The sequence below is a fragment of the Lissotriton helveticus genome, chromosome 9 (assembly GCF_964261635.1).
Source record: "Lissotriton helveticus chromosome 9, aLisHel1.1, whole genome shotgun sequence".
Taxonomy (NCBI): Eukaryota; Metazoa; Chordata; class Amphibia; order Caudata; family Salamandridae; genus Lissotriton; species Lissotriton helveticus.
In genome coordinates this window covers 490,706,967-490,734,173 of record NC_136070.1, presented here as the reverse complement: position 1 = coordinate 490,734,173, position 27,207 = coordinate 490,706,967, and the positions used below count along the sequence as shown (strand labels likewise).

Genomic DNA, 27,207 nt, shown 5'->3' with positions numbered 1-27,207 from the left:
ACCGCCCCATAAACTGGCCCGCTGGGGTTCTGTGGTCCCCAGAGCACTAGTTTAGACTCTGCGGGCCACTCAGTGGGTTGACTACGCCGCCTTTGGCTCAACGTTGGGATGATGTTGCCCCTTGTCCCCACTCCCCCTTCTCCGTAATACCTTTCCCTCCCTTCCTTCCCTCTTCTCATTTTTGTTCTTCGTCTCTTTCTCTCTCTCTTTCCATTCTGTCTTTCCCATTCCCTGACGTGCTCTCGATCTCTTCTCTCCACTGGGCTGGGCCTCCCCATGTCGCCCCCCCTTTCTTCCTCCTGTAATCCCTGTTAGCTTGCTTGTCCTCGTGGTTTCCGGGTCCTGGTCCCAGAATTGCTGTAAGGGGCTGGGTCCCACTTATATATCGTGTGTGCCCATGTCTCATCTGGTTTCTGCAGGCATTCACTGTACTGTACGTATACACCATATAGTACAGATTTGTTTTTAGTATCTTGTTGAACATAAATAAAGAAATGCGAAACCAGAAATAACCGAGAGAGTCCATCTGTGTACCAAGTTCACACTTCCTGGTCAGTGATGAAAATAACTGGGTAAAAGATTCCTTTTGAAATTTAGGATGTTGGGATATACAATGTGACTGAAGTTTGTGACGGTAAGGTAAACAAGCTTAAAATAATGAGATCCTACATTAAAGGTACTGTGTTGATGAAGAAGCAACTTGATATTGCCATTCTCTGAGATGTTTCATATAGGTACTAGCAGTCATCAATTCACGAGTTTACTTGTTCACACTACCTTATGTGAAATTTCCCAAACATTGAATGAGACCGTCAAGAGCATCTGACTACCTTGAAATAGAAAGATAGAGGGATCATAGGCAAGCCGCTTTGTTATAAACACTTCAGTTACTGGCTTCATCCTGTACAAAAGATCAGGTTGGCTTATTTTCAGATCAATAGCAGCATGTGAGGATCTTAAAAATATCTTAAAAGGGGGTGAGGTGGTTTTTTATTGTATTGAAATGGAGGTAAATCGTTTAAGTGAGCCACTTAGACATAATTAAAGGGGTTTTGATAATAAAGTATTACATACAATGATATGGACATGGTATAAGAATATGGCTCAGAAAGTGACCTTGATTTTGATATGGTCACTATATAGTGTAAGAATGGGAAGAGAGTTAGTATGATCAATTCTCCGAGTGTATTTATAAATCACTGTGAGTTTTCCCCTCACTTTCCCTCAGGCATATAAGTCTAGATTGTAATTACTGAGCATCAGCTAGAAAGGTGCGGGTTTGATGGCATGGTGACACTATCATTGATGAGTAATATCGATAATAAAAAGGCAATGAAGCAGTTTTACAATCAGATCATAGATATGTGTTACTAACAAAGTCAGGTCATTATTCAGTTGGAAAATACCTATTCACAGACAACATACTGGAGGCCCAGTAAGAGAACAGGACCGTATTGTCTATTTAATTAGGTTTCACACTCTTTAATGTCAGGGTTAACAAAAACGCCATTTAACCATAAAATTCCTCCAACAAATAAATGTAATATAGGCAGGATAGTTAATTTAGTTTATAAATTTGCATTCTTGATTGTGAAAATAATAATAAGAAACAGAAAAACAACACTGGTTTGTAGATCACAGAGTGGCAAGAAAAGCTACCTTATACTGTTCATGAAGAAACCTCAATATAGTTGGAGTGCCACAACACTTGTGCAAAATCTGTAGTAACAAGCTCGATACAAAAAGTCAAATCATTATTACGTGTAGAAATAAGGTACATCTCCTTCCTGCTTGTTGTATTCTAAGTCTATGGCCTATTCATTCGGAACGTGTTTATGTACTGCATATCAATCTAACATAACTGGCCATTAAAGCATACATCAAGAGCAAACTTTGACAGAACCAAAGCTGGATTTCTAATTAGTATTTTAAAGTTTCTGCAAGGACTCGAAAAATATGAAAATTTTAAGCGGGAAATCGTCATTTAAAAAACAGAAGGATAAATACATATAGCAGATAATATTTCTCGGCATAATATTGCTTACCTCGTCTACATTTTCGAAGGCATTGATGATGTCATATGGTAAACAGGACAGCAGGTCTATCACAAACCAAGTTTTCAGGTAGTTCATTCTTATTAGTTTGGGATCAGAGATGACCTCTCCTCCAGGGCCCACAAACGTTGTGTGAAAATTTAAAACAATGTCTACCAGAAAGATGACATCCACCACGCTGTCCAGCACCAGCCAGGCAATGTTGTTCTGTTTGGTTTTGAATGAAACGTTATAGGGAACCATTATTGCGGTGTAGAATGTTAGGATTAAAATAACCCAATCCCATGTGGTTTTAAAAGCACAATAATGCAAGATGATGTGCGGTGGCGTCTTTGGTGCTTCTTGTTTATATTGGGGAAGGATATCTGATCCCAGCTGGAGAACCTGCGAAAAAGAAAAATGTCAATAATATGTAAGGCTCAATACTTTTCTCTATCCCACCTCAGTATAATTAAACAATTATGTTCATGTCTAAACACATGGGCCAGCACATATGTTTCTAAATAAGCAACATGAGGATGGCACGTTTCATTATTTTTTTCATATTAAAACGAGATAACCTGCCGGGACAAACATTCAAAAACTACTCTTTATACTCTTACACCAATAAAGTGATGAATTAACAACGTGGTTGCATACATTTCACTGCGCAATCTCTTAAAATACTATATTCCACATAAGACTCCTGTTCACAAGAGAGTAGAGCTATGTGAGAACTCAACTAAATTTTGCAGACTCTAACTAGACTAAATAGAATCTAGTTCCCCTTGGGGACATGGGCTATATAGGGGCCTGACTACGTGACAATCATCAGACGTCAGAGGGTCTTTTCAGGCGACTAAATTGACCTTTTGGTACTCTTTCTATTGCTTGGTGGAGACTTTCTCCAATGCCTAAAACTTCCCATCTGCTCATCTTCAGTGGCATTCTTTTATGCTCATGGAGACTTGAAAAGATTCTGCTGACCAAGGAAGATGTCGGAACCAAAGAAGAATTTGGGTCCCAATGAGTTGAAATTGATGACTGAAGACTTGTCAACTGCCCCATGAAGCCAGGCATCTTGGGGCACAGATTTGGCTAGTCGCTCCAGAATCAGTGTCCTCTGTGTTCCATTCTAGTCCCAATCTCCTTTATCATCTATGTAGGGGGACTCAACTGTTACCTTATTGCAAGACTGGCCTACATCAATGCCAGAGGGTCTAACTCATAATTTTACTTGGTCTTGTCATCCTGTAGACCAAATAAGATTATGAGCTAGGCCTTCTGGCACTGGCGTTAGCCAGTTCTTGCAGTAAGATGACAGTTGAGTCCCTCTCCATAGAACATGATAAAGGAGATTGGGTCTAGAATGGAACACAGAGGACACTGAGCCTGGAACGACCAGCCAAATCTGTGTCCTGAGATGCGTTGTTTCATGGAGCAGGTGACACAAGGGTCAAATTATAGAAAGGAGACGTAAAAAGTAGCCTAGCTGAGTGGAACAATTTAGACTAGAAACATCAGGATATTTAGGAGTGAAAGTAAAACACAGTTGAAATATTGACAAGAGTAGTGTGATCAGGCAGATTTATGAGCATCGCCCTACTGTTGCCTGCCTTCTTTGATGAGAAAAATAATGGTGATAGCCACGTTGGAAAATATATATGCCCTGTAACCTGAGGATGTCTCCTGGATCCACAACTCTGCCCTAGAGAAACACAGGAAAAAGTCCTGCAAGCATGTTTATTGGGGAGCAAGGGGGTACTCTGCGATACTGAGGATTGCAGCAGTACTGTTGAGTAAACTCAGCAGCATCCTACAGATGAAATAGTTGGGACATAAAGACATGTTGCATGATGTGTATCCAATGCCAAAACCAGTAGATTCTGAATAGCTAAACTTGACAGAAATGACATAGAAAGAGGTAGCTGACAGAGTTAAAGAGGAAGAGTATTACAGTTTAGGGCAATGGAGAAGATGACAGCTATGTACCAACATGGATTACTCATGATAAGAAAGAACCCCAACTAGGAGCAGGTCAGCAGCATAAAACAGGGGCTGCCAGACTGCATCACATTTCAGTACTTATTAAGGTGTTCGCTCCAGCTTTGGCAGTGCCAGCATCAAGGACTGAGGTGCATATTCAATGACCAAGAGAAAGCAGCACAGAAACTGGGTGGACTTGAGGAGTGACTGCAGAGGTGTCATTTGAGCAAAATATACAATTCCTTGGACTTAACTGATATGTATGGGCATTAAGGACCTCTTTAAATATGCCCATTGGAGGGTATTGTAATATTGCACCTGGTAAATAGTGATACTGCTGGGACCAATATTTACAGGGTGCCGTATTACCTTGTCATTTTGAGTTCTGCACCTCAGAATGAGGAATAATGAGGTAACACCACATGTTTTCCCCATTCCAAATTGCGAAACACAGAATATTGCATATTTGTTTGGCACAAATATGACCGAAGCTATCAGCGGTGCAATCAGTGCAGTGGTACCTCAGTCTAGATGTGGCAGGTGGGTCCCAAGCTGCCCTGTACTGGCTGGACTTCCATTAGAAGTGACGGGGTAACCCAGTAACCCTCAGAACCTGGGTAAGTAACCTGAACAAGAACAATGGTTTTGTTGGTACATTCAGTCCATGTATTGTTTGTTTTGAACAGCTTCTCAAATACATTTTGAAATAACCCGTCAAAATGGTTAATACTAAAGATTTACCTGTATCTTCCATTGTGGTCAGTGTGTTTTTGTTTTTGTTTTGGTTTCAGTTGTGTTCTCTAATATATCCTTCACCGGATATATTGTTCCACCTGTGTATTCAATACGTCTTTAATGTACGTATGATTCCCAACAGAACCATTGTTCTTGTTCACTGTACTGGCTGGAGTCAGATTACTAGTCACACAGTATGAATGATTTACACAGAGCCATACTGGGGCCTACTACTGTCTTTACATTAGAGGGAGAAACAGCACGGTGCAACGATTATGCAGAAGAGAATAGAGGATAATAAAGAAATGAAAGAGGAAAAAAGAAAAGGCACTGGAGAACATAGCTGAGAAGGGGATAAGAATGAGCAAAATGGTACAGGGAAAATGAGGAGAAAGGGAACAGAAATAAGGATCAAGGAAAGAGAAGGCAAAGAAGATAGAATGTAGGGAAGCAATGACAAGATATTGATGTTAGGAAAAGGGAGAAAGAAGATAGAGAGGGCAGATAAAGTAAGGCTAGGGAAAGATGGACAGGATGCTGATAGAAGAGAGAGGATACAAGAGAACTGGAGGAGAGAGGAAAGGGAACAAGAGGAGCGAGTTTAAGAGGACCAAGCGTAGAAAAGGAAGAAATAAGATAAGGATGAGTGAGAGTGGTAGGGAAGAAAGAGAGGACAGGATAGGGCAGAGGAAGGGCAAATGTAGACAGGTCCTGATATTGCTTTCATTCTACCGGGCATTTCCCCACTGGGCCAGAGGCCTTGGAGACTAGTTTTGAAAGCCTAGGTCCCGCCTGGTGTCACTGTCACTTTCCCCGGATTCTAGAAGGTAACTGCAGCAGGCACAGGGAGGCTTCAAGAGAGAGGGAAGGTAGAGAGAAAGTGATCAGAGAAAGAAAAGAAAGAATGAAAGCTAGACAGTGGATGGAAAGAGAGAGATGGTGCTAGGAGACACAGTGAGCAGGGTTGGTTTAAACATGTTTGCCTGGGCTGCTTTTGGTTTCCCACTCTAGCCCTGAAGGTAGGACAGAGAAGAGAGAGGGATTGAGACATGGAGGAGAGAGGAAAAGTCAGATAGCAGGAGAAACTTGGAGAGCTGAAACTACCATTAGTGCTGCATGTATATTGACACACAAATGGTGGGGCGAATTAGGCCTGTTGTACTACAGTTATGGCTGTCTTATTATTGACCCAGGTTGTAGGGGCCACTTTAATTTCTTTTAACACCTTAACCGTGGCTGCAATTCTGCTGCGGTGCAGGCGTTCTAATGAGTGGGTGGGGCTTTGTCGCCCAACGGACGTGCGCAACACCACAAAGGTAGTGCTTGTGACGGCCGTTGGCCGACGGCAGCAACGAAAGGGTTAATAGGGCCCACAGCACTCTTCTTACACCATTATAAGTGTGCCATAAAATACTAAATTTGGTACTTATTGCACCAATTTCGGGTACAAACTCCTGTTTTTAGTCAAATAGGGCTTACCAGCAATCTTGGAAAAATTACCCAAAAACTGTCATAAGAGATGTGATTACTGATGCCTTTCAGTGAGATTTGAATGTCTATACATCACAATCATTTCTCTGCTTTACAATCTCCCCATCCTCTCTTACGTATAAAGTTTAATTTGGCAGGGGGTAATACATTTGATTATATAAATGAATATAGTTGGTTAATGGGTTGAAAAACTAGCACTGTAAGTCTTGGATTCACTGAGCACTTTACCATACTGTGAAATTCACATTTGTATAATGACACAAAGTGCAAGAGTCTAGTGGACTTTGGGTAGAAACCATAGCAGTTTAATTTCTTAGATGCAGAGACCACTGTTAGGATAAGTGTTGGAAATTAATATATTTTGCGTGGAAATCCCCCTGATTTTTGCCTTATTTTGCTGAACCTGTGTGTGCTGGCTGCAGGCCTCTGCACACTATAGTCCTTGTAACCAACAGTACAGTGCTTGGATTCTTCTCTCTAAACATGTTAGAATTGTCAACACATATTTAATTTGCTTTCAAGCCCCCAGTAAATGGTACCACATACGACATGTACCCGTGGCCTGAAAACTAAAAGTAAAACATATCCCCATGGCTGCACTGCAGCATTCATATGCAGTTTTAAACCGCCATTTCGATTTGGCAAAACAAACCTTTCACCAGTACTAATCCTTCCTTTTTACTATTTGAAAGTCATCCCTAAGGTAGGCCCTAAACACACATTGGGGTGGGTGCATGGTATTTAAGAGTATGGCATGTATATTTAACCTTTTACATGTCTTGGCAGGCAAAAATATCAAAAGTAGTTTTTCATTGTGGCAAGGCTGGCTTTCCCATTGGAAAACACTGGTTACACTATAACAACTGATAGTGCTTAATTTTAGTTTGGAAGCAGCTAAAAAAAGATTGAAGGACTCAGTCAGTCAAAATACTTTAATTCGCCTATTTAATCATAAATAGACAAACACATTTGATAAAATACAAGTTACAAAATATACAAAGGGATATCCATAAAGTGCTTATAGTAATTAAAGGTCTAGAATAGTTGGCAAAAAATTAATATAACATATACACAGAACTATTTTATCAAATGCAGTACATTAGAAAAAACATAAAAACATTATATAGATAAAGCTCCACTAAATCAAGAAAAAGGAAGTTTCAGCTAAAAACTTCATAAGACAAGAAAATTATGTAACAGGAAAAGTCGAAACATTCAGTTCTCTCCGAATTCTCAATGCTTGCTGAACATAACTAAGGTTTGCGTGTCATAGAAATAAAGAGTTGAGCCGCTGTACGGAAAAGAGGATAAGTCTACAAAATCTTAGATCATTTGAGGCCTTAAAATCTGGACTGTAGGCATAGTATAAAAACCAACAAAATATATGAAATGAACATCTGATAGCCAACCAATATTATCATATGGACAGCAGGGCAATTTTAAAAAATCAAGTGCCCTGCTGTGGGAAAGCTCTGGAAAGTGAACTTTGCACAATCTAAAATGTGTTAAATAAAGTCTATGTTCAGCAGTAGAAATCCATTGTAGATAAGGTGTGTTAGACTTGACCCCTATTTCTAACAAGGTGCAATGCCATCAGTGGTTGTAATGTCTATATGATGGCAGAACGTGTCCAGTGTCAGGGTCTTAATAATTCTTGTGATAGTTCTATAATCATAGAAAATAGATTTTACCCTGGCCCTTGATTTATTGTCAATTTCATTTGGGCATACATATATTTTGAACACCGAGTTTTGTAAATGTTTTTTTGATATATGAGAGCCAAGGGATAGAATTGCTGTGCTCTAAATTGACACAGTCTGCTAAAACTTAGTAAGAGAATTGGTGTAAGGCAAATGCCATTTCTTTAAAACCAGTAGGAGAGGTGCAATTTGCAATTTTTATCTATATAGGAAAGACCAGCTTTTGCATGAGTTATAAAGCTGGTCGTACTTTTTTGGACTGCTTACAATCTGCCAAGAAATGTATTTTCAATGACTTGTAAGCACTGTAGGTCAGTGCAGCCCTAAAAACCCGCTTCATAGGTTCCCAACAAGAGGCATTTGCATTGTAAAGTGAAATGAATTGTTTGATAGGTTTTTGGCCAAGTTTTCTGACAAATTTAAAAATAACATCCACAGCCCCTGCAATTTTAAAAGCTCTCTGTGATTAAAGATTATCCCACTTAACATTTGAGTCCATTATGATTCCAAGATAATTACAATTGAGACCTTGGTAATAGGGGTCTCACAAATAGTGAAACTAAGTGATTGGGTATTCTTTGGCCCACAGGCCATAATGTATGATTTTTGGTGGTTGATCTTTAATTTTGATTCACCCATGAATTCATTAAAACAATCAAGTAGTTGCTGTAGTCCATTTGTGGTGCTAAAAATGAGCACTGTGCCGTCCGCATAGGGAAGATCAGTCACAGGTTGGTAACCCACCCAGGGAGAATTCTTCCCTTTGGACATCAGCACTTGATAGAGGGAATTGATATAGAATAAAAATAAAAATGGAGCAGGTAGGCAGCCCAGTTTAACCCCCCCCGTTTGGTCCCAAAAAGGAGAGTGCATTATTCATCCTGCCATACCTCACTTGAGCAGTAGTGTCCAAATAGAGGCGTTTTACCAGAGAGGCCTCGACCCCTGCCTCCGTCATCATGTTACAGAGCCTGCCCTGTCCACCAGGTCGGAAGCACTGGAGAGGTCCATGAAAGCTAAATGAAGAGAACCTCATTTGGCTTTGATGTACTTGCCCATGAGCAGGAGCATGTTCAGGGACTGTTTGACTGTGACTGTGAACACTTTATTTGAAATTATTGTGAGTTGTTCCTCGAACATCTTGGGAGCTAGATGCATATTTTAGGGGGACAGGGGTCTAGTGGGGACCCTGATTTGCAGGTATGATGAGTTTGAAAGTTTGCTCTCTGTCAAGGGGGGAGTACCTATCCAGGATTGTGGGAGAGTTGTTCACGGAGACAGTAGATACTTCTTTATGGTTTTGATTGAACAAATCAAAAACCTCCTTGACTTTATCTTGGAAAAAATTAGCGGGGTGTCACAAAGGGTATGATTCAAAGTGCTGACTTATTTTGTTGCCATTTGTGATAATTTTGTTATTGTTTTAAAAAGTTCTTTGCCTAAATGTTTAGCCAACATTATCATTTCAGTAAAGGATTTTGTTTCCTCCCTGTGTATCAGAGATTTATGCTCCACAATCGCTTTTTTGTAGGTCTCTCTGTCACTCAAGTCGTAATTAGTTCTCCACTTATGCTCAGTCTCCTACAGGTTTGTTTCTGAGACCTTAATGTCTTCGAGACAGGGTTCAGACGGGGTACTACGCCGAATTTCTGCTTTTTCTCAGGGGCTAGGAGGTCCATGACCTCCTTTATCCAGGTATTGCATTTATGAGAGGCGATGTCAACGTTGTCATCCCCTATATTCGTTAAGGGACAAGTGTCTAACCACATAGTATTTAGGTCCTGTGAATTTATCTTATTCCAAGATCTGGAATTAGGGATCTCTGCTGGTGATACTCTATCCACATTTTGTGACTGGGGGGCTGCTAATTAAAAAAATATAGCCTTATGGTCAGACCATGCTAGGGGAATAATATCGGTGATAACTAGGAAGGGAATGTTCGAAAAAAATACCATCCAATGTGTGGCCCGCTGAATGAGTAGGAGCTTCAATTGTTTGATCAAGGCCTATGGTTCTCATAAGTTCTGCTAGATGGACAGTATCCCGGTCATTATTGTTTTCTAGGTGAAAGTTAAAATCACCTAAAACTAGGTAATCTGATCTTGTGACAGTGTGCTTGATTAAGATATTCAGATTAGTGAGAAATGTTTCACTATTACTGGGAGGGCAATATAGAAGCATCTCATTGAGTGAATACTTTTTTGTCAACTCTAATTGAAAGAGGATATTTTCACAGCTAGCAGTATTAATTCCTGCAGTAAACTTTATATTGATACTGTCTCTGGTGATAATAGCTAAACCACCCTCTCTCTTTGATTTCCTATCCTCATGGACCATTTTATATCCAGAGGGTATGGCTTCGATCAGGTCCGGGCCAGAGGCTTTGTGTGCCCATGTTTTGGTAATAAAAACTACATCAATATTATGGGTATCAATATGAAGCGCTAATTCATGCCTGTTTTGAACCATTGATCTTGCATTGATTAAAGAACATTTAAATGACAAAGGGCCAATATGTGGGTAATCCATTTTTACAGATTCTAAAATACCGAATTTTACCGATTCGGTATTTTAAAATCGGTAAATGGGATGTAGATAATAATTCGGTAAATTTTACCGAATCAGTAACATTCGGTAATTACCGATTCGGTATTTACAGATTCGGTATTTACCGATTCAGTAATTCCCATTCATTCCTATGTGCCTGGAGGCCCATAGGAATATATGGGAATTACCGATTCGGTAAATACCGAATCGGTAATAGGGGGAAGACTTACAAGGGTGACAGGGTGTCACATTGACACCCTGTTGCACCCCCGAATAGTGCATGGGGCATGTATGTCTGCCACATGGCACTCTTGGAATAGCACAAATTTGCTTTTTCTAAGGTTTTCAAAATTTACCACCAACTTTTAGTTGGTGGTAAATACCGAATCCTTAACTCAGAAATGCACTCACTTGAGTGCTCCCTACATTCAGCGTTCGGTAATTTACCAAATCGGTGTTTTAAGGAATCGGTGATTTATCGATTCGGTACATTACCGAATCCTTAAATTTAGCCCCTACATCTCAAATGCCCAATACCGGTCGATAACGGACGAAATTCGGTAATTTCGGCCGTTACCGACCGGTATTGGGCCTTCTACATATGGCCCTCAGTTTTGTGGAATTGAATTCCTCTCCCATCTGTCTTAGTCTCGTAGTACCTAATGGAAATTTTAGTGAGGGTTAAATTGCAACCCCGAGAAGTTGAAAGATTCAAGTCATGATCGGGTTCTAAAAGGGAACACAGTTGGAGTTTAGATATGGATCCATAAGCCAAAAGTTCAACATTAAAGTAGACTATAGGGGGTATTTGGGGGATGCTCCAGACAAGATAGCTCTCTTATTGCCTCAAGCAGGCGCTTTAAGAAGCACTTTATGGGTCTGTATAAAGAAAAACTCTTCCACATTGAAGTCTTATTTGGAGCTGTCATTACACAACCTTGAAGCTGAAGAGCTCTGGCACAGTGCCCTTCCAACCAAAGTAATAAGTAAACTATTGAATAAACAGGCAAAGCTGCTATAAGTCATGTTGGACAGGAAATGATTTAGCCATAAATCTCACTCCAAATTGGCATGTGCACTTTACAATTCCACCAATATTGAGTCATTCCTGAAGCAACCATTGTCACTAGAGCTAACACTGCAGATTTGTTTAGATTACACTAAAAGCTCTCTGGACGGCAGAGTGAAACAATGCCCGGATAGATTCTGTTGGTTTTGTAGGGCAGTATTTGAATCTTTAACTTACATAGAGGATGTGGCCTTATGCTAGGGGTGTCGACCTCAAATCTGGGGAACCGTGTTCGAGTTTCGACAAGAAAAGGCAACATCCTCTGATCCTGGGCAAGTCACTTACAGCCTGATTCATGTACGGGCCGTTTTGCGTGTCCCTAATAGCGATTAATAGCGACTCGCTATTGAGGAAACGCAAAACGGCATTCATGTACTTTTCGGGGAAAAAATAGCGACTCGCACGCGGGCGCTAAAGCCGTTAGCGACCGACAAAAAACGCAGAAAAATCGCTATTTCCGGCTACCTGCGATCGGGATAGCGACTCGCAATCCCGATCGCACGGGATAGCGACTCGCAATCCCGATCGCACGGGATAGCGACTCGCAATCCCGTGGGATCGGGAATGCGAGTCGCTATCTCGCGGGATCTGGAAAACGGGAAGACGCATTACGAGCACCGTGATGACATCACAACCAGGAAGCAGCCAAATCCCACCCCCAAACAACACAGTGACGCTATCAGTCGAGTGTTGAAGACCGAAAGCTGCCGCTAAACTGCCGTTAGCGACTCACAACCCCGCCGAAATAGCGACCGCCATGTCGGAGGAACCCCAGCCAGGCCCCAGCAACAGCGCTGCCCGCAAGCGCAAACTGAAATTCTCCGAACAGGAGCTGGAGAACCTCATCGAAGGGGTGGTGGCCAACCACGACCAGCTGTTTGGTGCCAACTCCCGGAGGGTCCCAGAGCAGGAGAAGAGGAGGATCTGGGTTGGGATTGCCTCCAGTGTGAACTCTGTGGGCGTTGCGGACAGGTCTCTGGAGGAACTCAAAAAGCGGTGGTACGACCTCCGAGGCCGTGCCAAGGAGAGGGTTGCGGAGCGCCTTGGTGAGGCATCAGGCACCGGAGGTGGTGGACCGACTGTCCCACCCAACACCCCCCTGGAGGACCAGGTAGAGGACACGTTGGAGAGGGAGGCGTGTGTTGGCGTGACCCCTCTGGACTCCTCCCGCCCCACCCAAGACACCCAAGGTAAGTGGCATGCGACTGCGACCCTGTCCCCTATGACCGCCCCTGACCAAATAGGCTCACTCATTGGCCCTTAGTCATGCCTATGTTGTGCATCAGGAAATGCCCTGAAGCATTGTGGGAGACGTAGTATGTCCACAATGTAGTAGTACCACAATGCGGCCAGAAAGGTTCCAAAGTGCGCAAATACACAGCCACCCAGGGAATGACACCCAGCATGCATGTAACATCTGCACGTCTGACAGTCACATGCACCTAATGAGTATCCACTTACCCTCACAGGTGCGGGAGACAGCAGTGACAGTGAGAGGCTGCTGATCGATGAGGAGGCCCAGGAGGAGGAATCCCTACCTGATACACAGCCACCAGCCCCTGCAGCAGCGCCAACACCAGCAGCCAGGCCCCCCACCTTACCTGCTGCAACACCTGCAGGCCCACCGGCTGCCAAGGCCAGGCCCCCCGCCTCTGCTGCTTCAACACCTGCAGGCCCGCCGTCTGCCAGAGCCAGGCACCCCGCCTCTGCTGCTTCAACACCTACAGGCCCACCGTCTGCCAAGGCCAGGCCCCCCGCCTCTGCTGCTTCAACACCTGCAGGCCCACCGTCTGCCAGAGCCAGGCCCCCCGCCTCTGCTGCTTCAACACCTGCAGGCCCACCGTCTGCCAGAGCCAGGCACCCCACCAATGTGCCTCCAGTGGCTGCGGCACCTGCAACACCAGCTGCAACAACACCTGCAGCACAGACAATAAGATCTGGGCCAGCCACATCCGCTACACAGCGGCCCAACAGCAGGCGGGGCAATGGGCATCTCCATGCCTGCATGAGCGTGGAGCGGCGCATGCTCCGCATACACCAGCGGCAGTCCCAGCAGCAAGGAGCAATCCAGCTCCAGCTTCATAAGATAGGCCGCAATGTGGCTGGAGTCGGGGAGAGGATGGACCGCATGACGGCGGCCATGGACCGCATGACGGCGGCTATGGAAGACAACACTGCAGCGCTGGTGAAGCACCGCAGTGTTGCAAGCAGGCGCCACCACCAGTTGCTGAGCCGGCTGTCTACCTATAGCCGCTCCAATTATGTCTCGGCAAATGCCACCACCCTGCTTGCGCGGCGCTCCCTGACCCAGCAGCACCAACTGGTCCAGTGCTGCGAAGATATTACCCGGGTGCTGGAGCATTTGACCACCGCCGTCACCGCACTGCACGCACCTGTGCTACCGGCAATTGTGGGGGGTGATGATGCTAGTGAGGGTGCCTCCAGTGTCAGCAGCCACTCTGCCACGCAGGCCCCCCCACCTAGGCGCAGCACAAGGGCTACGCCTGCTCCAGCTGCCCAGGAGGAGGAAGAGCCTCCCAGGCGCCTGCAAATTGTGCGCCGGAGGCGCCAATGACTTTGTGTCAGGGACACAGGCGCAGGCTGAACTTAAGCCTGCCATGGACCGTGTCATGCAGTATGCATGAATACTGCATTTTGTAAATAGTTGTTTCCAAGACCCATTATTTTTTGTGATTATAACAAATACATTTATTTTGGTGCACACATACGCCTTGTGTAATCATTACAGTTTGCATGCAATTGTGATATGTGGGGTGGGGGAAGGGGGTGGGCTAGAAATTGTTAGCTGTGATGTGGTTGCGACGTCTGTGGCCTTCAGCTGGGTTCTCCCCGCGTGCATGGTGCGCATGTGCTGGTGGCCGGTCGTCCCCCTCAGATTCACTGCCTGAGATGTCAACTGGTATCCGGCGCTTGGTTGCAATGTTATGAAGCATTGCACAGACAGCCACAATGCGGCAGCACGCTGCAGGACTGTAATACATGGCCCCACCTGTCTTGTGCAGTATACGGAACCTGCTCTTGAGAAGGCCAAATGTCCTTTCAATACAGTTCCTTGTCCGGATGTGCGCAACATTGTAGCGGCGTTGCTGAGGTGTGGCAGGGTTGAGGTAAGGGGTCAGGAGGTATTCCCGTAGGGCGTAGCCACTGTCACCTGTATGAGAGGAGCAGATGTTGATTGCCTGTGCAGCGCAGCTACTTCATAGCAATGTGACATTGTCGACAAAGTGTACTTACCAAGTAGGTGTCCTTCCCCAAACTCTCCCCTGATCAGTCGTGTGTGGAGTCCGCTGTGCCTGAAGATGAAGGAGTCATGGGTACTCCCTGGGTACTGGGCCACAATGTCAGTGATGATGGTCTTGGCATTGCAGACCATCTGTATGTTGAGGGAGTGGTACGACTTCCTGTTGCGGTACATATACTCCGTGCCAGCTGGTGGGCAGATGGCTACGTGGGTACAGTCTATGCAGCCAAGGACATGGGGAAAATGTGCAACATTATAAAATTGTAGTTTTGTGAGGTCCAAATCCTGTTGGCTCGTGGGAAATGTGATGTGCCGGTGGAGCTGGGTGAGCATGGCGTCAACAAAAGTGTGGAGGCAGCGTGACATGGTGGGCTGGGATATCCCCCCAGCAGCGGCTACTATGCCCTGGAAACTGCCGGATGCCAGGAGGTGCAGGCTGCACAATACCTGCACATGTGTGGGCACAGAATTGTTTCGCCTTGTTGGGTGCTGCATGATGGGGTCGAGTTCTTGTATCAGCCAGGTGATCATTTCCCCATTCAGCCTGTATTTAGCATAAATCTGTTCTCTGGTTTGCCCCAGCAAGGTGACCCGCTGCCGGTAAATCCTTGCCTGCCTCATGCGTCTCCTCCGTGCTGCTCGCTGTAGCCTTCGCCGCCTCACCACCATGTACATCCCAGGCATTGTGGAACGCCTATTGCTGCTGCTGAATGTCCTTATGTGTGATTGGTAAGGCCTGGACCTGTTGGTGATTGGCTAACAGTTTTTCAAATTTTGGTTAATCATGGCTTTTATGGTTACCACCTGCTTTGAGTTGTCCTTAAATTGCGCCGCGCAAATGTGCGATTTAGCGCTTTTTCGCTAATGTATTTCTTTCATGAATGCGGATTGAGACAATATTGCGTTTCGCTATTCAATTCGCAGATTCCGTGGTTGGTCGCTATTTCATTATCGCTAATGCTCGGCTTCCCGGAGTCTGCGACTTTTACAGCGTAATCGCTATTCCGCTCGCTATTATTTTTTAGCGATTTCGCTATTTCCTACTTGAATGCCGATTCTGTGTTTTGCACCCGCAATTGCGTTTTCGCAGCCATTGCGGGCGCTATTTCGCTTCATGAATCAGGCTGTTAATCTCCCCATGCCTAACAAAAATTAATGTGTCCTCATGTAAGGCAACTGGTGTTTGTGTAAAGTGCTCCGATACCCAATACCTTCGGGTCAAGTTTGCTATATAAAACTCCGTAATAAATTGTATGTATCTGCTCCAATCTTCTGGAGCTATGCAGATTTTGGTTAAAGTCAATATTTAGATTGCTAAACATTTTTTTATGTGCTGTGGAACTTTGTTTGCTATGTGATTTAGGCCACCCAACTGTGAAGTTCTTAAGGTTTATGAAGCATGCAATCAAAGTATTAAATGACAAAGCCCTCACTGAGCAGCACGGTGAAGTGAGCAATCCAAAGGGAAATCTGTGCTGCATATGACGCTGCAAGAAACTAGCCAAATTGCACAAATTAAATGATCATTTTAATGGGCTCTTTTATTAACATTGCGCTAGTGTCTTTTGTTAAACTTATATTATTTAGTTTAATGTGCTTCTGCTATGGTTTTTGTTGCAGATTCATAAAGACCTGACCAGCTTTTGCATGATGAGATGTAGAATGAAGATGCCCATGATTGGTGCAGGGAGAGACGGGTGCAGTGGTGGTAAGCCAGGTCCAAAGTAGAAATCAATACTCCCATCCAGCTGTGCTATTTGAAGAGATGTTTTTAATTAAAGATTTTTTTTTTTTTTAAACCTTTATTGTGTATCATAGGCATACAGATACGGGCCCACAACCATTCTGGCCGGCCTCGAAATCGATTAATAGCACAAAACACAGGATTGAAACAGCCCAGCAGTCTCAGAGACGAAAAACAGCAACCAGAGCACGACATATGGGAAAGGGGACCGCTGGGTACAGGATAAAGTAGGTTAATTTTAAAAGTTTTTTTAAATGAGAAGGATCAGGCGCATTCAATCCATCGAAGGCACATAGCGGGCAATGATCACAGCAAATTGTCGACAAAACGAAGGGTGGCAACCGAAAAATCAGCATAAAAAGACAGGTATCAGGATAATAGCATACATTCACAGTACCCACTGGTCATTGCCCGCCCCATGGACGTGGAACATCTCAACCCATGTTAGAATAAAACCGACAACAGAAGCAATAAGCAGCGCTACACCTAGCCACCATGCTGACCCAAGAAAAGAAAAGAAAAGTAAAAAGAACCAAGAAAGAGAGGAGAAAAATAAGGCCCATAGTAACATAAACAAAACAAAAAAAAACCCTCCCCCCAACCCCCCACCCTACACGCATGCTGAGGCTACGGCCTACCCCCCCCCTAGCAGTGTGTCTGTCGCCCGAAAAACGAAACCCGAAATTTAGAGTCAGAAAAGAGAAAAAGAGAAAAGAAAAGGAGGTAATATAATACCGGAGGAGGACAAACCCAACAGGCTCCCGGACTCCCCTACCATGAGCGTAATCGCCACCCCAAAGGAAACAATCAACTACTACGGTATCTCAGTACATAAAAACGGGGGCGAAATATCACGTAGTGCGCTATTAAACATATCGCAGGAACTCGCCAATCCGTATCCCCCCCAGCCCCACAGACATCAAACAGTAGCGGAAAACACTTAGCCCTGGCCCTTTTTCGTAAGTCCCCCGTGCCATGTCCACAAAGGAGATGCCGTTTCAGCAAACAAAAGAAGACAAAATGTCCACGCCTGGCCAGGGCGCAACTCGCCAGCACAAAATGGATGCCGCCGGCCACGGACAGAATCTCCTCCATTATAGACGATCACTCCCAGTTCTAAGTCCGAAAAAGCATACCACCGCAAAGATACAAGGGTGAGGGAGGAGGTGGCAGACATACGAGGCAACAGTAGTTGAACCAGTGTCTGGGCCATCAGCGGTGCTGTAGCGGACGGGGACAAAGTCAAATGATGGGAAAGGCGACCTCCATAACAATTGAAACATGTAGGCAGTCCGTCCCAGACACCCACACTGTCCAGGATCTTACATTCCCCTCCGCATTCAAGCAAAACCACCGGATCCTCCTCAAACGTAGGTGGGGGCAATTCCTCGCAAAACTGGTGAGCATCCGAACGCAGTTTCCCCAGTGTGATCGCAATATCGTCAAGCCTTTCACCAAGCGTCCGGCAGCCATCACTCCACGCAGACTGAGAGTCATTCAGGGCGGCAAGGATGTTGCTGTTGGATAGCACAGGCCGGAGCCCCCACCTCGAAGAGTCACTCGGTGCCGCACCCTCGACCTCACGTAGCACCTCAGTGGACAAGGGGTGATACCCCATCTCGTGCAGGCACCTGTCGGGCGCTCCCAGCTGGAAAGGAGAACAAAGGCTAGGTGGGGAGAAGACCGGTCCGGGCAGACCGCTGCTGGAGTATCGAGGGCTTCCAAAATGTGGACCCAGACAGCAATCAGCGGCAGTGGCCATCTCTGCTCCGAATCAACCACAGGCTTAAACACGGGAGCGTCCAGTGATAACCGGGCAGGGCAGTAAACAAAGCCGAAAGGCTCACCTCCCGGACTCCGCAGCCAAGATCAATTCCACCGAGCCACCAAGCCGAGGGCGCACTCAATCCGCACCATATGACAGCCGGGGCACCCTCAGGGAGGACCGCTCTGGAGCCGCTGCATCCCGGTGGGCCGACGCCGCCCAGGTTCCGCTGGCCGCCGCCGATGAGTCAGTGCCCGGCCATGTTTGGCAGTCTAGGGCTCGGCACAGGGTCGTGTAAGGCAGTCGGTAAACTCCACCAATATATCCGTCTGCGAGGCCGGTAGAGACATCGGAATCGCGCAGCCGGCATCCGCGCGTCTTCACCTTCGCCCCGCTACCATGTAATGTCAAAATCGTGTGCAGGATCGTCATGCGGGGCTCAAAGGCATACGGAGCCGGGAGCTTACACGTCCGTGTCGATCGCCATCTTGGCTCCTCCCCCTTAATTAAAGATTTTAATAGAGATAGTACTTTGGTGAGTATATGATATGTATCATGGGGTAAAGGATATATGATGGTGGTCAAATGGGAAATGGGTGGGCTGAGTCAGGCAGCAGTCTATCCCTCTGTAACTATGTCAAAGCTGCAAGATAAAAATGCATTATAAATGAATGATCAATAGCGCTGCATTATGGCCATGGATTGGAGGGCCTTTGAGTATCGAGATTTATTGCCCGGTTTGTGGGTGTTGTTTTTAGAATCTTTTGCAATGATTTTAAGTAGTTATACAATAAATGTATTAATTTATTCTTCCATGTTGGATTTAAGGAAAGAAGGATACTGTGGGATAGTTTACAGTAACATACCCAGGAAATTCTGCAAAAGTGGGTATGGGTCACCTCTTGGAACTTTTACCCCATTGGCTAGGGATTGACCAGGAATTTCCCACACCAACAGGCTGGCACTGGGCATAAATGTGGCATCCCCAGCACCCTACTAAGAACACTCTTGGACCTGTGATCAGAAAAAGGACTGCTCTGCTGTCTGAAGAACCTACATGAAAAATTGACTTGTTTGCCTTGCACCCAGGCCCGCAGAAGTGACTCCAAAGGTTGGTTGGCTGACTTCCTGTTTGAGCTGTAGTGACACAACAAGCTTCTGAGGCCCTCTCCCTGCAACTTCCCAACTGATCAGTATCAACTGGATCTGCTTGGGACCCTTCTGCTGGCCTCTGTCTGAGTTAGTTATAATCCCCAAGTGGCGCCCCGGGATCCTGGACTCTTGCCTGCTGATAGATTGTACTACTCCTGTCCCCAAACTGAAAGAAGTGGTACTTCTTTTGCCAACTTTCTGCCTAGATAACCAACAGAGACCGGAATTGCAGTCAAAGTCACAGCCAACAGCACTGATCACTGTTTGGCCTCTGCTTCCTGGGTTGTTCTGATGACGTAGACCTGACTTCCAGAAAACCTTCTAGTTCAAATTCGAGCATAGAGGGTTTCATCAGGACTGATGTGGAGCTGCTTCCTATAGACATCAAGGTAAGAAATACCTACAGGACCTGAGCAGTCACCGATGCTTCTTGAAACAAGGGGCACTTGACGCTTCTTACAAGGTTGGGAAGGTGCAGCCCTATTTATACCAAAAGGTAGCCACTTGCACCCACAGCAAAATGTCATACTTGCATCGCCTTGCCCTTCCAATCATGGACTTTAATCCTACTTGGGCAAGACAAAGGAAAGAAAGATCCTGCAGGCTGTGCAACTGTAGAGGTACTTGTATAGCGCACGACTACCCGGAGGCATCTCGGCGCTTGTATGAATACCGCTGAGGAACCCTTCCTGGCCTTTCCCTGTAAATTGCCCACTCCTGGGCGCCCCCAAGGTGAAGCCAGGTATCCTAGCATTGTTGGGGCCGTTGTGGAGATTAAGCAAGCTATTGCCTAGAGTTGCAGAGTGGGACTCATGATTAGAATAGGCATCGAGGTGAGAATTATCAGGTCTGAGGAAATTGAGCCCGAGACCCGCCGAGGCGGGAATTGAACCCTGGTCCCAGGCCAGACTTCTGCATCAGGGTCTGCCACTCTAACCATTGAGCCACACTTCTCAACTAACTAAACTAACGCATTGATTCTTGGCCTCATCTGCTGTGTTGCTGTCCCAGACTTGCAAGTGACCACTGCTGCCTGCTAACTTCTATATTATTGGCTCAAGGATCTCGCACCTGCAAAGCGGCTATTAACTTGTGCTTTTCTCAATCCGCCCCCGCAACCCTAGCAAGGTTACAAAAATGTACCAATGCCATCCACACAACACTTCTGCTTTCGTGGGCCTGTTCCAATAATCAAGATTGCAACTGACCCCTGTGCCGCACTCCCAGCAGGCCAATGACTTGCACCTTACTAAATCTGCTCCTCAAAGTAACTATCTTTCTCTCGGAAGCCCTTTAATCCTGGGCACTGTCTGTCACCACAAAGCCATCTTGGATACCCGTAGTCCAGACGAACGTCTTGCTCGGAGACAGCACTCAGTGGCACACTATATTAAACAAATTTTAACAGTATGCATTTGCACTTTATATAGAGTCACCTATTGTACCAAAAATACAAACACTGTTGAAAGCATGTAGACTTGTTCTGCTTTGTAGTTTTGCACACCCTCCTACTAATTTTGCAAGAACCATTGATTTTAAACTTTCTGTTATGATGTTAGCAATACTTCTGTGTTTGGTTTTATCATGTAATGGTTTTGAATTGAACATGAATAAAATCACATCATGTCAATGGGACCCTGCACCATCGTTGAGCTCTGCAACAGACTCAGCTTGCCCTGCTTATGACATATCTATGACCACTTTACCTCCATAAAAGTTTCTAAGGCAGAATTTAAACTTTCCACTGGGATGAACCAGGTCCCTGTATCCGCCCAACACTCCATGACGATTGGCCTTTACTTTTGACTGTGATTCGGTCTAGGGTGACCAGATAACTGTGATTGGCACTTTGTGTGTTTTGGCACCATTTTTACGTCAAATTTAAACAAAATTGTATATCCGGTTCTACTTATTGGATTGTTGTCATTATAGTGTCATTTTATTGATTATAAAATTCTCTATTAATCCAAATTTGTAATTTTACACCGAAACATCTGGTTATTCTCGATTTAGTAACAATACAACATTATAAGTGCAAGTGGTAATAGTAAAAGACAATGTTCTTCATTTTGAGCACACACGTCCGATAGTAGCTTTGTGAGAATAAGTAAGAGGCCACTGTGATGCATTTAATTTTTTACATGGTTGCGAAAATTGTTTGATGCCAGAAAGTTTTAGATTTTTCATTTACTTTTGCGTTTTGATGTCTGTTTGTACTGTGTGGCAGTGAAGACAGCTGTCAAGTGAATAATGAAAACATTTGATTTGAAGTGAATATCAGAGATGAATATAGCAGAAACAGAATTAATACAGAGACATTTTTTGCTAGATACATGTCTCATATTGGGTGTAGACCACAATGAAGGAGCATTCATTTGTAATGTGCTGTTTTACTTGTGTAACTGATAAAAGGAAGCTTTCTTGAGAGACTAAAGACAAACACGCACACAATTAATGCGAGATACTAAAGAACTTGAGTAGTTTTAGGTAATGTTTCAATGCCCAAGCAGCAACCAAATTATGCAAATCAGGTGAAGAATTCTGAGATATTAAATGAAAGATCAGAGAAAGAACCTCCTGCCACACATTAAGATCATGGATGTACAGCAGGCTCCATGACAGAAATCAAAAATAGAAAAAACAAATTTCCACAGAATAAATGTGTTTCAGTTCTTTTCAAAAGTAGTTTGTAGTCTGATGCAGCTAAGCTGGGGGAGCTCTCTGAAGCTGAGGGGTCAAGCACCCCATAAGTTCTCCGTCCAATGCAAGCTCTTTTAAAGTGGGAGAACTTCAGCTTGTGTAGTTTTGGAACACAAGGGGAAAAATGAGAGAAACCGTGGAGTGGTTCTATAGAAGGTTCAGTGAAAAAAGGCCCTGCTTAATGGGTAGCTAGTGTAAGGAAGGACACGGAGTGGGCACATGGCCAAAATCACACGTCAACTGATCATGTTCTGCGGGTCATTGCAATTTTCTAGACGATACGCCCAAGAGCTTAGGGACTTCAGAAAAAACTGCTTTGGGCACCCATTCCCAGCCAGAGTGTTAGAAAAGCCATCAACTAACAACTCTCCTCAAATCTGGGACAGAACCTCCTACTCGACTACTACCAATCTGGATTCTGCAGCAGCTACAGCTCCGATACAGTCTTCATTGCAGCTACCGACATCATCCAAGCTCTTCTTGACTGAGGAGAGACTGAAGCTTTGATCCTTCTTGACCTCTTAGCAGTCTTTGATACAGTCTCCCACCACACACTCATCTCAATGCTGCACAACATAGGCATCCAAGGAGCAACTCTCAGATGGATCACCTCTTTCCTTACCGGGAGAATGCAAAAAGCCTGCCTTCCCCCTTCACCTCCGAACATAAGGAAGTCATCTGTGTACCCCAAGGATCCTCGCTCTGCCCTCTCCCTCATCAACACTTATATGACAACTGCGGCCAGCATTGTCAAAACCCATGGACTCAACATCATATCCTACTCCGACAACACACTTCTCATCCTCTCCATCTCTGAAGAAACCATTAGCATCAAGACCAAATTCCACATCTTTATGACAGATGCCGTCAACTGGATGAAGGATAACTGCCTGAAGCTCAACTCGAAAAAGACAGAGGTATTGATTTATTTTCAGAAAGAAAAGGATCAACTCTGTATCCTCCTCCTGCTTCTTCATCCTCCGCATGCTTTGTAAGATATTCAAATCCATACCCCAAAGCTCAAGACACATGCTACCCAGTCCTCCTCTCCAGCCGACTGGACTACAGCAAGCCTCTCTAAGCAGGGATCGCAGCTCACATTCTCTGACGACTACAAACCATACAGAATGCCACACTCATCCTGGATCTCCCTAGACTAACCCATATAACCCCCTAGCTCAAGGAACTCCTCCGGCTCCTTGTACAGAAAACATGCCACTTCAGGCTCCTGAGCCATGTGAAGGAGGCCCTACTCAACTGCGGACCCACCTACTTGAACTACTGCCTAAACCTTCATCAGCCCAACAGACACCTCAGCTCCGTATCCCTTTCTCTAACCCTCACCCCCGCATCAGGCATCGAAGATGTGGAGTTCGCTCCTTCACCTTCCTAGCAGCAAAGACATGGGACGAGCTACCCTTTCATCTACGAACCACCCCATCTCTTTCAGAGTTCCTAAAGTCCCTGAAGACCAGGCTATTCGGCTATTAAACTGGACCTTGCCAGCACCTGGATACCCTCATGACACTCTACAAACCTACAGATTGATTGATTGACTGTTTACATGTAAAAAAAACAATTTAAGACTATGATCGATCACAAGGGTATGAACCTACCTACCCTCCTTTCGGAAGTAATGTGCAGGTTTTAGCAACTCCGCTGTATTTAAATATTGCTGGCAATTATCATGTTACCACCCAACAGCTAGCATGAACAAACTGAGAGAATATGGATCAATCTCTCGGTCATGGGTTATTTGCTGTCTTTTGCAGATCCTTTAATATTATGTAGTGATGTGTCACTGGTGGGCATTACCTATGCCTCTAGGGCAGCTCCTCAATGAAACATATTGGGTGAATACATTTTCATAGGAGAGTCTTGCAATAAAACATTTCAAAGATGAGCTTAGAGATGGTCAGGAATCAAGCTTTCAAGTTGTAAATGGGGTGTGTACTATCATTCATCACTTCTCAGAAAGCTAATTACAATTCCAAGAAATGTGTGACACCGTATTCGCAAAAAGGGTGCAACAGACTGGACTTGTGCCTGGTGCATCAGCAGGTTTCCAAGAGGACTAAATATCAAAGTGTGTGGTTTACTATGGCCAGTGAAATTGGTAAAACCTGAAGTTTCACAAACATATCCTTGCAGCTTTGCCCCACCTCACTCTTCTTCCTGTTCAGATACTTGTTACCCTCTTTATATGTTCACATTTTCTTTTTTCTTCTTATATCCTTCCTGCCTCGTTCTTCATAGTTTTGGCCCCTTCCCTGTTCACTTTGCCTCCTCACGCTCTCTTTCTTGACCTTTTCTCCTCTGTTCTTCCTCTTTTTCCATTCTATTCTCTAATTCTTCCTTCTTCCTACAATATTTCCCTAGGCTTTTCTGCTTACCACTTATCTGCACCCTGCCTTACCTTTTCCTTTATTTCTCCCATTTAATCTCTTCTTTACTCCTTAGTAACCGGCATGAAGTTTAAGAACCTGCACAGGTGGGTCTTGCTCTTCCATCACAACCCGGCCACTTTTGGAACATCTAGGTCAGTTCCAAAACTACGGACCTCCCTGCCCCTTGGTCACATGAGTCTACTGCCCAGCTCTCCTGTTCACCTCACCTCGACAACTGAGCTTGCTCCACTTTTGGACTGGTGCCCAATGCATTTGGAGATACCAGGGGATGGCAAAGAGTGCATCGTGTCACATACTAAGGTCCCCGGATTATTTAAAACCTGCAGGTTGACCCCAAAATTGCTGGAGCTTCACAGCGCCACCAGGGTTCATGGTGCGTGCCATCTGACTTGTGTTTGGCTGTAAGGTGGAGCTGAACTATTTCTACTATTTTCTAGCAGATCTAATTGTGTGCATTTAAAAAAATCATTTTTGGTTGCATTGTGTTCGTTACAGACCAAAGTATTGATGAGCTTTTCTTCAGTTGCATTCTCCCTTCACTACCCCTCACTACTGTGTTCTTTTTCTGTCTTCATCTGATCATTTCCTTGATCTGATTGTTCTTTCTCCATCTTTTCTCACCCTTCCTGTTTTTTACCCTTGTCCCCTCTATTCTTTCACATTATTGCTTCTATTCTGCCCTCCTTTTTTCCCTTCCATTCTTTGTATTATTTCTTCCAACCCAGTCGTCAAGTGATAGCCCCCTCACAAGGATTTTGCTTGCCATTACCTGGCTTGCTAATTTCTTATCTACCAGGGGAAGTGTCAGCCCTCCGCTTTATCCCCATCCAATGGGCACATGACAAACATCAAAAAAGTCCTTCTCCTAAATCCTAGCCCTCCCTACACAATCATTCCTCCAAGCACTTCCATGGTTGTATATAGGTAAAGCATAGAGAGGTTATAAGTGTCTTTGCAAATGCAATAGAAGAAAAGAAATGAAGTATAAAAAAATTGGAGAGGTATCCTGCTATTTATTAAAGATATTATCAAAATGTAGCTACAAACGAATCCCTTTGTCAATTTACTATGACATGATGAAGAAAAGGGACAGTCTTCCTGGTTGGTGCCCACTGAAAATCTTATAACACAATTGCTGCTGGCAAACAGACTGACTGTTAAATAGAAATGAAAAGCGCCTGACGTCCCACTCGTACCACAATAAACCTGTGGTGGTCCTAAATATAGAGCCTGTATAGAATAGAGAGGTTAACAGAGAACCTTAAAGATTCAATCAAATGTGGGCAACTTTGCAAACGTATGCCAAGAGAGATGCAATAGCTGGGAGGGTGCCCAGAACCTTCAAACTACTACGAGTTGCACAGGTTGTTCCATCTCCATTGGAACTGTGGGACTGAAGCTTTGTGGTCAGTGATATCAATTTGAAAAGTAGCAGTGATGATGTTACCAATAAAATGTTTATTTCATAGACTTGCAAAGGTTTTTTTAATATGTTATGTTTGTTATGATGCTATAGTGTGTTGCTTGAGGTCACATCTTTTCAAATTTAGACCATTAATGCCCAAATGACCAGGTCTATTCCTGGTAAATTTTAAATAAATGTGTTAAAAAAAGTGTTTTTCCTCCGGCAATTGTACAAAGGTGCATCTCAGGGCCATCCTATGCAGTTTCATCGTATGCATTCTCAGATGGCAGTGACTATTTCCTCAAGCTAGAAGATTGCTTCTTACAATGGGTTTGATCTATGCTGCTTACTGGTGGACTCCTAATTTATTTGATACACTGTATTTTCAAGTGAAGGTAACTTAGGATGTGCTAACTGGATTCCATAGTCTCCTAATATTTGGTTATTTCAGATGCTGCAGTGCGAGGACCTCCAAGGATTGATAGGAATATCTGTTTTTTGGGAAACTCCACTGTCAGTGGGTTGCATCTGCATGACTCCTGGATGAACTCCCTAGTTAATTAATAATAACTTGACACTTGTGGGGCTGCTCTACTTTGAGAAAATATACCTAGATTCATATCAATGGGTGCCTTTTTTGGAAGACGCGTCATCCAGTACGTTTGACCCCTTTGCAGAAGGTAAAGTCCATAGACTTTTAATAACTCTGTGGTTTTTATAAACTGTGTCTTTCCGTGGATTGAACCTTCAGATCGCTTAATAAATTAATATTGTGAAGATCACTTTTTGCATATGGAGAAACCTTCGACCCCCCTGCCTGTTATTCCCAGAGAACCACCCTATCAACTTTAAGACACAGTTGTCCCTTGTCAGGCAATATCCCTCTGGAGATGGAAATATCTTTTCTCCCACCTTTGTTACATGTGTTCACGCTTCACAAAGAGGCCAACATTTCTTAAATTGGATTTCCAAAACAACACTCTCTAACTCAATCTGAGATCCATTAATGCAAATCTGGTGCATTTGACAGATTTAACTAAAAGCGGCATTGCAGGAAGTCAATCTGCATTGCAGTCGCTCTGCCCTGTGGCCAAATCTCAAGAATCAACCTAACATGCCAACTTGTAAACAATACCTGAAATAAAGCCTCTTCAAAGATACTTGCCCAAGAAACCATTGACACTGCCCTTTCCCAAGAAGGGAAGGTGCT

At 44.4% G+C, this 27,207-nt stretch overlaps 1 protein-coding gene across 1 annotated transcript in view; it reads right to left on the bottom strand.

Moving 5' to 3' along the window:
- KCNH5 (potassium voltage-gated channel subfamily H member 5) overlaps positions 1–27,207 on the bottom strand; it is an 875,857-nt gene that overhangs the window by 521,959 nt on the left and 326,691 nt on the right. The window contains exon 6 of the mRNA XM_078660326.1: positions 2,046–2,438. Coding sequence (XP_078516452.1) covers positions 2,046–2,438 — 393 coding nt within the window. The remainder of the gene's footprint in view (positions 1–2,045; positions 2,439–27,207) is intronic.